Raw genomic sequence first — 14037 nt, forward strand, 5'->3', positions numbered from 1 at the left:
CTTCAACAACAACCATTTTACTGTGGAACGATTAATGTTCGTTCTCGAGAGGTTTCCTTATATTAAGAGAAAATGCAATTGTTTTAAAAAATGTAATACAGTAGGGAACCAATTATCTGGAACGGTCGGGACCATCGCTATTCCGGATAACTGATTTTTCCGGTTTTCTGAATGGCTACAAAAAGCCGTTTTTTTTATTGTTAAACCCAACTAAACAAAAATTGGAAATGTTAAAAATAAGAAAAAACAATGAAGTAATATACTAATGATTATTTCCAAAATGATGGTAAGGTAAGCATCTTTAAAAAAAGAAAGAAAAATCGTAAAATCTTACAAGGAAAAGTTTTTTTTTTTTAAAATGGCGAGAAAATTTATCGAATTTAGTTCCGGTTTTTTGGTTTTCCAGTTTTCTGATTTCCGGATAACGGGTTCTGTACTGTACTTTAAAAAATATATTTTGCTTGTTATAAGGGATTTACTTTTATTCAAAATTTTTGGTTAGATTAGCATTAGCTGTACTCATAAACAAGTTTCCTTTTAGATGCGTATATTTTATTTAAATGGCCACTTGTTAATAATTTCTTCTTGCAAAATATGTGTTTTTAGCTATTTATATTAGATTTAACTATTTGTTGAGGTAATCTGATTTACACATTATCTAAATTATATCATGTATACATTATATAAACATTAATAATGTATGATTATAAACTTTTTTCTTTTATGAACGTAAATTTTTTTTTTCATGCAGTTTTTCTTTTCTTCTGTTTTTATTCAGAAAACCTTCCTCCCTTCTCTTGGAATTTTCTCCCTCCCTTTATATGGAATAAAAAGTTCACACTAGAATCCTAGTGTGTATTTTTTTCTTCTTATTTATTTATTTATTTTTTGCTGTAAAATAAATTGTGCATCTAGTCAAAAATCTGATGTCTGTTTCATTTGTAGTTCTTCCTTATTAAGTCATCAGCCATTCTTGTCTTTGGTATTGATGTGCCTGAAAGGACAGGATGAACAAAGAGTGGCACTCTTGACCTCTCTGCAAAGCCAACTTTCTTACAATAATTATATAGGACGAGATGTAAGTTCGCAATTCTATTGTTCTCTAATGAGTTTCATGCTAAGTGGTGTTCCAAAATTAATCTAAAATTTTGAAATATCCATGCAAAAAAAAAAAAAAATGAACTGAAGAAAATAAATATGCTCTCTTTACTTTATTTTGCTGATATTTTGCTACGCATTTATTCTTATTAAATTTCAAAAGTTGTTAAAGTAAATCCACTGATGTCCCTATAAAAAAATTTTTTTACACTAAATATGGATTATTTTAATTTATATATGCTCCGATTGTGCCTTGTTGTTACAGAAAATGGTCATTATTTTGAAAGCATTTTTTTATAAGTTTTTTTAGGAGAGTGTTATAAGTTTATTATAAGTTTTTTTTAAGGCAAGCAGTCGTAAATTCCTAAATCTTGAGTGGATCAATTTAGAATTGTTACTTTGTTATTGTAATAAAATTCATAAAAATACTCACATTGTTGCATATACGTATTAAACATAAAATCTTCTGTTTGACTGAATTAATTTTTTAGTAAAACAATTTTTAAACATATGATTGCAGAATACAAATATATTACTTTACAAATTGCAGTCTTATATATTTCTTTATTTCACTTTGTCTAAATGTGTTAATTTTTTTAAAAACTTAATAACGTGTTAATTGATTTACATGTTAATACAGATTATTATGATGATTTGTGAACAAAGTTGTTATATTTAAATAATTTAATCAACTGACAAAAAATGTTTTCAATATTCTCTACAAAATTTGCATAAAAAATCTTATTTCTAAGAATTCTTTTCAAAATATTTTAAAAAATTTGAAAAATAAAAAATTTTTAAAAACTTTGGAAGGATACTTGTTTTTTTAGGAATATAATCCCAGTGCTTGTTTAATTCCTTTTTAAGGACAAACATGGTTTAGAGGAGCTGAAAGCTAAACAAGCAATGCAGGAAGCTCTGCAGCTACGCCTAAGCTTGGTTGGTGGTATGTTTGACATGGTGCAAAGAAACCCTGACTTTACAATGACATGGGCTACACTTCTTGTTCAGCTTATAAGCTATGGTGTTGTCGATCCTCAAATCAACTAGTATGTTTTCTTACCTCTCTTTTTTTCTATCCACTCTGTTATTTACTTAAATTAATAATGTAATTTATCAATCTAAAGCATTAGCAAGAAACTAAAATATTATCAGCATGCCAGTAATAGCCTATTGAAAATACATTGTAGACCCCCATTTTAGAGCAATCATTGTTAATCTTACCTCTAGAGCTGTACGCAAAATTGAAGCCTTCATGATGGCCAATAGATGTTTTATCTAATGCTTGTGTGCTGATAGAATTTCAAATTAAATTTTCAGTAGTATAAACTTGAAATTAAATTAAAGGATAGCAGCTTCTATGACCTTTCTGCAATTTCCATGGATTTCAGTTTAGAATAATTAAAAGCTTTTGAAATATATAGAAAAGTATAATTTTCCGATTTTTTTAAAAAAAAATTTAATTTTGAATTTTTTTTTTTTACTTTTTTATATAATTTTAAAATTTATTTATTTGGTAGTTAATATTGAACCAGTCATTCCTTTGATTTTATAAGCTCCGATTGTTGATTAGGAAAAGGAAATATATTTAAGAAATTTATTGTTTTTAAAAAAAAACATCACTTTATGTAAAAAAAAAAAAAAATTGAAAAAATATTAAATGTTTAAATCTTATTAAATGTATAATTTTCCTGACTATTTTATTATAAAAAAATTTCTTTCTCATAATGGAAAAATAGCTCAGTGACTATAGAAAAGCAATAGCAGATTGTTGTCATTCCTGAAAAAATAAGTAAATTTCAATTCAAAAACTACAAGCACTTTACACTAAATTCAGGTTCTGTAAAATTAATTTGCAATTGAATTGTTTTTTAAACCATCAATTCATAGGATATCATTCATCTTAGTGAAATGGGCCAAAAATAAAACTCAAATATTCTTGCGTTCAAGGGTCTTTATTGTCAACGGTTTTAATTTAGAAAGTAACTGAATTAACAATGTATTCCTTATTTTTATTTGATGAGCTTTTTCTATTACCAATGAAAAGGATATATTTTCATATTGCTTACACGTATCACCTTTCTAAAATTCATTATAACTAGAAATCCCTAGATCTCAAACCAAAATCATATTGTTGGCATACCCTAGAAAACCCCCCATTGCCTCATCACATGAAAATTTAGGTTTCATTTTTTATTTAAGTTTTCACAATGTTTTTCTACTTTGTTTGCAAATTTTGCATAATTTATTAGTGCAATGCCCTAAAAAAATGAGATGTAAAGAATTTTCATTATTGGCTTTAAACAAACAGTACAGTGAAATTTTTTATTACATGTTATTCTAACAATTGTAAGATTAACGTATATAAAACACATGAGTATATACTGGGCACTAAAAAAGGGAAGGGCTTAAAACAGCATTCAATAACATTCCTAGAAAGTTCAAAACTATGATGGCGCAATTTTAGAGTGAAAGAAATGAAATACTGGCAGTACAGTGAAATTTTGAAGAAAACCTAGGCAAACCCTGGACTGTCATGCCAAATATGATACTAATGTAAAAATCTAAAAACAGGCATGCATCTTTCTGAATATGTTGATTGCTTATTTATGTTGATAAAATCTTTCCATAAAAAAAAGAATACCATAATGCCCGTTCTGCCTATCTGATTAAAGGGTATCATAGTATGTTACATGTTTCAAGAGATTCTGCCAATTAGAGTAAATATATATTTATTTGAGAAAATTAAATAAAGATGGTTTATAGTATATTTAACATTTTCCCTCTTTGTCCCTAACAATTGAGTTCATTTGCAAGCAAAGATGTTCTCTCTTAACGAGAGGTTATAATTGAAGTAATTTAAATAATGAGCTGTAAAAAGACCTTTTTTAAGAGAATATGTTTTATTTGCCTTTTTCAGTGAGCTGTTTACAACTGTCCTTGACATGTTAGCTGCTCTCATTCACACAACACAAGTGTCAGAGTCTCTCAGTAGTGACAAGGGAGAAGAGAGTAAAAAGCAGAATAAAAAGCAAGAACTTCTAAAAAAACTTAAGGTACACTCATTTAATCTTTTATAATGACTGCCCAACTCTTGGCCAAGTTTCAACTAATTTTTAGAAACTGCCCTTAAACAGGGAAAGTTGTTGAAAGATTCCTATCAAATATTTATCTTGTCTTATTGTTTATCTAAGTTGTATGTTGGGCTATCAATTAATGCTTGAGTCTTAAATGCAAAATATAAGGAAGAATCCTATTTTATTTACAGTTGTCAGTTAAAAAAAATTTTGGGTTGATAAAAATTTTTCTTTTTATAAATTAATCTAAAAATATTTTTTTGTTGTAAAAATTTTGAATCTATATATTATTCAAGATTATATACAAGGTGATAGCTATTGAAAATATGCAATGAATATGCATGGTATAAAAATAAATTGCGTTGATGGTTGCATTTCATGAGCAAAACTTAGTTTTGGCGAGCAATATTTTGAGGTTCACGCGGATATTTTTTAGCTAAAATTGAAGCTAAAGCAATAGCTGAACCGTCTCTCACAAACACAATAGATTTTGAGTATATAGAAAAACTTCAAACATTTTTTTCGAGAGCAGGGTTGCGAAGAATAATGTGTTAGATATCATAAATCTTATTCTAAAAACATTCAGACAGTTCAAAGTAAATTAATTAACTTCTTTAGTACAGTGAAATATAAGTAATAAACTTTGTTTAAAATTTTTTAAGTTTGCATTATTTGTATCATTTTTTAGCAAACTCATTCTTTACAATCACTTAATAAGGAGAAAATATGTGACCCCTTTGTGCTTGCCAAAAGCTAGTTTGACTGTATATAGCAGAATTTGTACCAATGAGGTAGAATAATTATTAACAGAAATATTGCTTAAATTTTATTATTCAATTAACATTTTTATACGTTTATAAAAGAATGCACTACACCTATAAGAGAATGCAATATTACTTTATACACTTATTAAAGTAAATTTTTTATTGACAAAAACCAACTTACTGGATTAAAAAAAATAATAACTAGTTTTCTCTAACTAAGTTTTAAAACTTTAATGAATTTTAAGCTGTAGTACTCTTGTGCTACAAAACAAGAAGATTGCTGAGTTCAACAAAAGTTCTGAGTACATTAATAATGAATATCAATGTTCTTTTAAATTACATACAAAGCAATTTATTAATCACAAATAATTGTTTTATCATGCTGACAACCTTTTTAATTAACCATAACAAAATAATTTAGTTACTATCTATCATTCGATCTCAATGAGTTAACCATTTTGCAGAAAGAAGTGGCTGATAAAAACAGCAAAGGTATACAGATGGTGCGGCAGTTACTGCCCATCATGAAGTGGCAGTGTGAGGTTATCACATGTGAAGCCATGGGGAGCTTGATCGACACCAAAGGAAACAAAATTGCCGGCTTCGATTCTATCGACAAGAAACAGGTGTGTGACATTTTACTTCCTCTCGATCCACTTAGAGTGAATTCATTTACAATTTAAAAAGCATTTTGTTTTGAAAATATGTTCTAATGTAAACTTTCTGATTGTTCTAATTAACCTCTGCTGCTCTGTAGATGTGGTGTGTATCTTTATACAGGGTTGTCGTTGATGTAGGCCTATTTAGGCAGAGGGAGTGCGATTGTTCTTGTTTTCCAGTGTCGCCATCTATGGCCAAGAATTCGACTTCTGCCACACCATTCGTCACACCTGTTTATAGGGTGAACCCATTCATACATCCATTCATTCTACCACAGATCGTAATTTTGACCTGAATCAGTGAACAATTCCTTTCCAATCCAGCACCCCCAAAGGTATTGATTTGTTATGAACTTTTGCGACTAGACAGATTTAACGTGCATCAGTCACTTTACTACACGGGGAGTCTGCGGCCGGCGGGGTTCAAACTCTCGGACATGGGCCCAGCGCCCTACTGACCAGGCTATCCCGACCTTTATACAGGGTGCTTAGCATTTTTGAAAAGTGCTTAAAGGTGCTTATTTTCATTTTTTAAAAACTCCTAAAGGTGCTTTTTTCATAGGGTGTTTTTGAGAAGTGCTTAATTTTCCCTTTTCCAAATTGAGATTTTTCGTTTACCATGTTGATTTCCGCTACTAATTGTGCAGAAAGACACTGTTCACATTGTTCTATTCAATGTTTTCACAATTAATTCAGCCCCAATCTATTTCGGCGCATCGTCAGTCTGTAGCATATGAAAACGCCATTTGATTTACATGATTTCAAAAATTTTAACAATTGTCAAAAACAATGCCAAAAGGTTTGTTTTTTTTTGACATGATGGTTAAAACCAGATAAAACCTTCAATTATCAAAAACTTCCCAAAACCTACCTAATTATGATATTTTTTTTAAAGTGTTTATAAATATTATTTGAGTGCTTGAAAAGTGCTTAAAAGGTGCTTATTTTTTGTTGAATAATTTGGCTATGCACCCTGGATGTAGAAGTTAGAGCACATAATATTGTGTTAAATAACTATTGTTCTTTGATTTTTTTTAAGGTAGATAATAAGAAATTTTAAATACAATGTTAAAATTGTCAGTTTTTTTTTTTTTTTTTTTTTTTTTTGTAACTGCAAATTCAGCTTGCTGTTTGCATCAATTGTTTCAGCAATAACCTATTCAATTAAAAATATTACATCATACCTACCACATCCAATGATATGCTTATTTTTTGTTGAATAATTTGGCTACGCACTCTGTTTATATCTTCGGTAAAAGGTTTCCAGTGGTAAAGGTTAGGTGCTGCTCTTTTTCAAGTCATCCATTAATGGTTCCTAATATTGTAATGTTCCTGGTTGATTCAAGAAAAGTTCACTGGCCCTGGGACTGTATGGGTTGTGGTTACTTCACTCCAAATTATGATGGATTTAGTACACGCATGCACCATTATTATATTTTGCAAGACTACAAATTTCAAGGAACAAGGTTCGAGTATCGAAAATCACAAGTTTGAAAAACCACTGGAAAAGGGAGAAAGACTAAATTGATTTAGAAAGGGAAGATTAGGTTTTTAAGCTCTGAAAGAAAGGATGTTTCTTCTTTCTTTTCTGGACTTTTTATTTCTTTATTAACTTTATTTCGAATATTTGAAATTAATTTAAAGATAAATTTACATATTAATTGTAAATGTATTTATGACATATTTTTCACCCTCATTATGCTAATGTTTTTTATTAGATATTAAATGTATGCTTGCATATATAAGACAGATCCAAATTAGATTTGTAATGTATGGAGCAACTGTAGCTGTTTTATGTTGTGGAGAATTCTCTTGGATTATGTTTTCTTTTTAAAAAGTTATGTGATTAAGTTCATTATGCTTGCTTAACATTTTCCCCTTCGCACTCAACTTCTCCAGCTGGTTTTTGTGTGCCACAATTAAAATAAAGTATGTTTTATTTAAAATGTATGAATTGTTTATTTTAACATTTGAATAAGAAAGTTATCTCTTTATGAGGTAACTAAAATTGTCTATGTCTGAATTTTGTTACTTATCGGTCTGTTTTGTCCCAAATTCGTTTATTAAAGCAAGCTGAATTACCTAAGTAATTAATCTTTTCATTTTCAGCTAGCTCATCTGGTGTACTTCATGTTCACGCCCTTTAAATTGTCAATGTATAATTAATTATGCTAGTACCTTTTGAATTAATATAATTTATCTTAACTCAATGTTTGTAATCAAACCATTGAGGCAAAAATTTTAACTTCAATTGATTTGAATTTCAAATTTTATCTCTTTTTCAAATACAAAAAAAACCAGTTAAAAATTAACTTTTTTTAAAACTGATATAAGAAAATTTTAGCAGTCAACCTGATGCTTTTTAATATTGTCTATAATCACTTTTTTCCTGGTTTCAGCTGAACAATAGTTAGCAGATTTTTGAAACAGGGATTATTCAATTTAATTGAAAGAAATATATTTATGTTTTGTTCAGGAACGCAAACTGACAATAAAAGATTATGCGGGAAAAAAGTGGCTAATAGGTGCTTTATATCTTGTTTTAAAAATCACAAAAGTTTTAATAAAAATATGTGTGATTATTGTCATTAAATGAAATTATTCATTTATGCTAAGAAACAGGTGATAAAAAAAAATTTATTTGCTGCTCCGAATATACTTTAAGATCAAAAAGCTTCATCAAAAATATTTTCCTCCCTTTTTACAGAATTCATTTTTGTTACAAAATTCATAAATTGGGTTTTTAGTAAAGTTTGCATTTATAACTGTTCCTTTTTATTTAAAATTAGCTTAGATTTTAATTATAATTTTAAGTAATGTTAACTTATTAATCTAAAAGTATAAAAATTACTACTCCAAAACAAATGAAAGCTAGTGCTCCTATATTTCTAACCTTTGTTTCATGTGCATCGACCTTGCTGCTGCTATAATATATTGTTTCTACGCTGAATTGTTCTGCCTTTATTGCTTTACTCTATTTTTTTCTAATGACGAATGTTAATAATTTTGCTTAGGGCTTGCAAGTTTCGGCCAAGCAGAGAGTAAGTCCGTGGGATTTTTTGGAGGGTCATAAAAATCCCACTCCTTGGTCGTGGTTTTGGGCTGTAAAAGTGGAGAGGAAACCTCTGCGCCACGAAGAGAGCCATCGTCTATTGTTGTGGCACACTCATTCACTGAAAAAGCCAAGCAGCTATTACTTAGAGCCTCCGCCACTACCCGCTGAAGAGTTAGAGCCACCTCCTGAAAAGCAGCCACAAATTCTTGTAAGTGTTTACCTCCCTAATCCTTCTTTAACTGCCAACTCCAAACTTAACTGGTTGCTTTTTCTCTCACAAATTTTCACCCATGGCTGGAGAATTTTTTTTTTCAAATTTGTCTTGACAATTTTTAAATGACTTCCCTGTGCTACTTGTGCCACAGCAAGGTTTTAATGGTTATTAACAGATAAATTATGATAATTTCTTGATTACATGTCACTTTCAGAAAAGGAATAAATTGACTGACAGCTGCTTGGTCATCATGCTTGGGAGACCTGTAAAAATCAGAGAATTCTATCCCTGTATTATTTTGATTGATATACTGAACCTAATTAACATTGTATGATATGTTTGGCATTGATCTATCAATTTGACTTAGAGACTAGAGTAAAAATGCTAAAACTTATAAAGAGATTAAACTAATTTAAGTTCAAATGAAAATGGTAAAAAATTGATTACGATTTCATCTCTCTAAGAGTGTATTCTATATCTGAATAAGTAATTTAGTTTCCTGCGTTGTTTAAAATGTAAGTGATACCAAAATAACATTAGTAAGTTTTGTGAACTTTTTTGTAGTTAAAAAAAAAAGAGTCATTCCTGACTAGTGTGCTGGAATCTTTTTTTTAGTTATATTTAGAAAAAAACTGATGCTCAAATTAAAGGGGGTGTTTTAATTTTGTGTAGAGATTTAATGAAGAGCACAGAAGAAAAACATAACGTTTAGACATTGAATACAATACCTAAACACAATGAAAAAGACTTATTAACAGTGTGTCTGGACTGTTAATAAGTATTAATATAGATCTTCAAAGCTTATTTTGAGATGTATAAACATCTCATAATAAGCTTTGAAAAAAATGAAACAGAAACCTAACGAGAGAAAAGGAAGTGAAAAACACTAAAAAGGAATAGTTGTATTTTTCCTCACTGTACCATTTTTTAATAAAAAATAGCATTTTTTTTAAACATATGATGCTTCCTTTTATCACTATATGCTTCTCAGATGGCAGCAAATTTGAAGGCAGTAAAGCTGGGAGTGGTGTTTTTATCAGCAACTCTGAGGAGGAAATTAAATTTAGTATCCGTAACCCTGATTTTTGCGCAGTTTTTAGGTCAGAAATTATTGCTATTGGGAGGGCTCTTGAGTTTCCCCTTATTACTGATTATAGTAGTATTTGGATTTTGACTGACAGTAAAGGTGCTATCCCATAACTAAAAAATTGACTGAAAGTATATCATGAACATGACCAGGATGTTCTAGTTTTTATCTACGAGCTAGGCCTGATGAAATCAGTATGGACATAGTTGTGATCTTCCAATCGCCAACTCTGTTGAGCTAACTCCTTCGGAAATCCACTCGCTCTACAAAAGTAATTTAATTTCAACTTGGCGTTTCCCACTAGTTCATAACTGGTGCGCTGCTAAGGGTCTGGGCCTGTCTCTGTTGTGCAGCGGCCATAGGACTCTACAGTCGGCCGTGGCAAGATTCAGAAGTGGTCACTTGAAATGCATGAAATTTCAGGATGGGGGAAAAGATTTTTTTCTCCTTGCTCCTGTTCCCTTCCCGCTAATCCTGCCGACCTTCTTAATTGTTTAGGAGCCTCCTGGAGGCAGCTGTTGATTGTGCTGGAAAAGATTTTTTTATTCTCAGGTGAAGGGATCTTTTGGACCTGGTGTAGGCTTTCTTACACCAGGGAGATGAGTAACAACTTTATGCATGTGAAATTTTAATGTCTCTCTTAGTAACATTTATGCTTTTATGATGTATTGACCTCTTTATTTGTGTGGCAACAGATTGAAGACATTAAAAGAGGTAGAGATACTCCTTTGGAACAGTCACCCAGAGGCAATGCTAAAAAGCCAAAACAGCAACAGCGTAGGAGGAGAGCAGCAAAGATGGTCAATGGACAAGTAAGTGTAAAACTGAATTCATATTATCTCTTAAGTATTGTTATATTAAAGAAGCTGTTTATTTAATCTACTTTGGTAGGTATATTTGTTTAAATCTTGTGCAAATTATCACGAAGCATTGGCCGCACAATAAAATACTTTAAATTTCTTTTCCCTTGTAAGTTGCATATTTTAACTGCATTAAGCTATGTCTAAACAGATTCTGTTTAAAATTGAAGAGTCCCTTCAAATTATTTATTAAAATAACCCTGCAAATTATTTTAAATTGCATAAGTATAGAGAACTGATATCCTAAACTGGGTATATATCAAATGAGACTGATGAAATTTAAAAATTTATGACAGAAAGCGGTTGAGGTTATAAAACAATTCTTTCAGTAAATTCATGTGACTAAGCATAAATTTTATTATTCTATAGCTTTTTTTAAATTCAAAAGTGTTGCAGGGCAAATTAATAAACTTGTAAACCAAAAACAACTTCCAGGGCTCGGCAGAAATGGAACAAATTCTGGGAATTTGAAGGTAGCTTTAAACCGGGGAAAAGAAAATGTTTGCTAAGAAGCTGTTAAAAGAAAATAAAAATCGAGAAAAAAGAGATTTTCGAGACTTTTTTTAAAAAATTCTATTTAAAGAAATTGTTATATTAAAAAAAATCATCTTCTACCTAATCCTTTTTTCACAAAAATAGTTAATTTTTCAACACACATGTGCCATGAGGTCATTTTTCTACACATGATTTTTGGTCTGACAAAAGCTTTTATTATAATTTTGTAGAAATTTATTTACTATGACTTTGGTATAATTTTTTGAGATGCATTTATTATTTGATGAGTAGAGTAGAACACCGATTAACTGACACCCTCGGGAACATAGGTATGTCAGAAATTGTCGCTGTTGGACTGTCAGGGGATTATTCTGAATCAATATTTTAGTGCATCAACGTTAAACTATGAATAAAATTACTCGAAATAAGTAGTGGCTATAATAAAATTTAAAGTAAGAAGCATTTTTGTTTTCTATTTAATTGTTCTGTTTTATCTGCTAAATGCTGGTTGGATTCTTCCTCACAGCAGTAATTGAGTAACACTAACTGTAATAATGAAAGGGGTGTCGGTTAACTAAAGTGTGGTATGATTATTGACTGTCGGATAATTGGGATTTTACTGTATTTAGATTCATTGTTAGAACTGCAAGGTAAAAAAATTTATTTTCCAGGTTTTTAGGTTATTGATAATAGTCTTAATAATAATCTCAAGGATTTGGTTTTTAGGTCTATTAATGTGTGGGTATATCTTATTATATATTAAGACCAGGTATTAGTTAGGGATATCAAACTATAGTATACTGCGACAATATGATTATGTGGTTATCAACAATATGATTACCAGCTAGATAGTATGCAGGCATATCTAAATATATAATCTAACCAGATAGTATGTGGGTATATCAAAATATTGTATAAAACAACCAGATAGGGCATATCAAAATATAGTACAATACGACCAGATAGTATGTGGGTATATCAAAATATAGTATAATACAACCAGATAGCATGTGGGCATATCAAAATATAGTATAATACAACCAGATAATATGTGGGTCTATCAAAATATAGTATAATACAACCAGATAGTATGTGGGTATATCAAGATATAGTATAAAACAACCAGATAGTTGCGCATATCAAAATATAGTACAATACGACCAGATAGTATGTGGGTATATCAAAATATAGTATTAACTACGGATGGTTGAGATAAACTGAGGGAATTTTTTTCCATAAATTAAGAATAAGACCTGACTTGAAATCACAACACAATCTTTTAATGAATAAAATTAACATTATATTTTCCAAACGTCCACCCTCTGCCTTAGTCACACGTTGTAATAGGAAAGCAAAATTTTTATGCATCAAAATGGAAGGGACTTACAGCGCAGTTTGTTGGAAATTTTTTTAAACTAAAACCAAGAATTAATGATAAAGAAAATGTCGCTTGAATTTGCTGCAAGACATGTTTTTTTTTCTTCCTTTTTTTTAACTTTCTGTCTTGCTATAAATTTTTGAAATCTGTCAATCTACTTTAAAATACCCTGTATTGTAACACAACTGTTTTGACATAATAAATTTGAAATATATTTTTGTTTAATCCTATTTTTGTTAGGAAAACTCAAGCATGAATTATTGCTTTTTAAACATTGTATTTGTTTCTTAGCATTTTTTTAATAAAATAAGCATGGATTTTTTTGAAAATAAATTTTGTTTTTTGCTTTCTATATTCTTTTATTTGTGAACAGCCTGTACCTGCATTATAATTATTTGCTCACCCCATGCATGATAATGCTATAAATATTTCAAAAATATGCTATGCTTTTTTTTTTGTTTACATTTTCCTGTCACATAGCATGTTTTTTTTAATATCTATTTTGTTTATTTGGCAATTTATTTTTCTTTATAAAAATAACATGCTTTTACATCTTTTGCAATTAGCTGCATGAGTACTTTCATAAAAAGTACTATCATCTCATTTGTCATTATTTTATTAACTTCTGAAATATGCTTTTACTTATTTTAAAATTTATGAACCCGTTGATACATTGTTGTCATTGTACGGTATTTTTATATTATGCATCTAACTATATAAGAAAGGCATTTAACCTTTTTTCCATACATCTCATACATCATCTAATTCTTTTTATCGAACATTAGAAAACCTTTCTATTATTTGGTAATGTACATTATGAGATGTTTTATACAAGTTGTGGTTGTGAAAGTTTATTTAATAATCTGTTTGTGCGAGCTGTTAAGACATCGATAAACTGTAATACGTGTTCGTGGTGCTTAATTAGTTGTTTTACTAGGTACTTTAGTGATAAGTGCTTAATGTAGTTAGTAGATTTTTATGGTTTAGTGGAAACAAAGTAATATTGTTTTAATTTGAAAAGGTGTTAAATTTTTTAAGATTTAGTAAAAAGAAATTTAGAATCAACTTCAAATATGTGAGTAAAATAAAAAATATTAGCTTAAATAAAATATCTGTTTTTTAAACATCACTGTTTTTAGAAGAAGTTTGGTTCATCTATTTCTTTTTATATTTGTTATCTCACTGGATGAAGTTACCTGCTCAACTCTGTTACCCATATTCTTGCATTTTTTGTCTTACTTTTTTCGTCTTTATTTATGTATGTAAGTTTTCAGCAGTATTATTATATTTTGTGTTTGAAGAAGGTGTCTCTTGTAGTGCTAAAAAATTTTCATTAGTTTTATTAAATGG

At 29.6% G+C, this 14037-nt stretch overlaps 1 protein-coding gene across 4 annotated transcripts in view; it reads left to right on the forward strand.

Annotated features, from left to right (window-relative positions):
• kto (mediator complex subunit kohtalo) overlaps nucleotides 1-14037 on the forward strand; it is a 111597-nt gene that overhangs the window by 75122 nt on the left and 22438 nt on the right. For all 4 annotated transcript variants that reach the window (XM_043044732.3, XM_043044730.3, XM_043044731.3 and 1 more), the window contains exons 30-35: nucleotides 946-1078; nucleotides 1966-2147; nucleotides 4019-4154; nucleotides 5404-5565; nucleotides 8613-8861; nucleotides 10650-10766. In XM_043044732.3, coding sequence (XP_042900666.2) covers nucleotides 946-1078; nucleotides 1966-2147; nucleotides 4019-4154; nucleotides 5404-5565; nucleotides 8613-8861; nucleotides 10650-10766 — 979 coding nt within the window. The remainder of the gene's footprint in view (nucleotides 1-945; nucleotides 1079-1965; nucleotides 2148-4018; nucleotides 4155-5403; nucleotides 5566-8612; nucleotides 8862-10649; nucleotides 10767-14037) is intronic.

Source organism: Parasteatoda tepidariorum, chromosome 8 (genome assembly GCF_982258835.1).
Source record: "Parasteatoda tepidariorum strain Cologne lab strain chromosome 8, Ptep-v5.0, whole genome shotgun sequence".
NCBI lineage: Eukaryota > Metazoa > Arthropoda > Arachnida > Araneae > Theridiidae > Parasteatoda > Parasteatoda tepidariorum.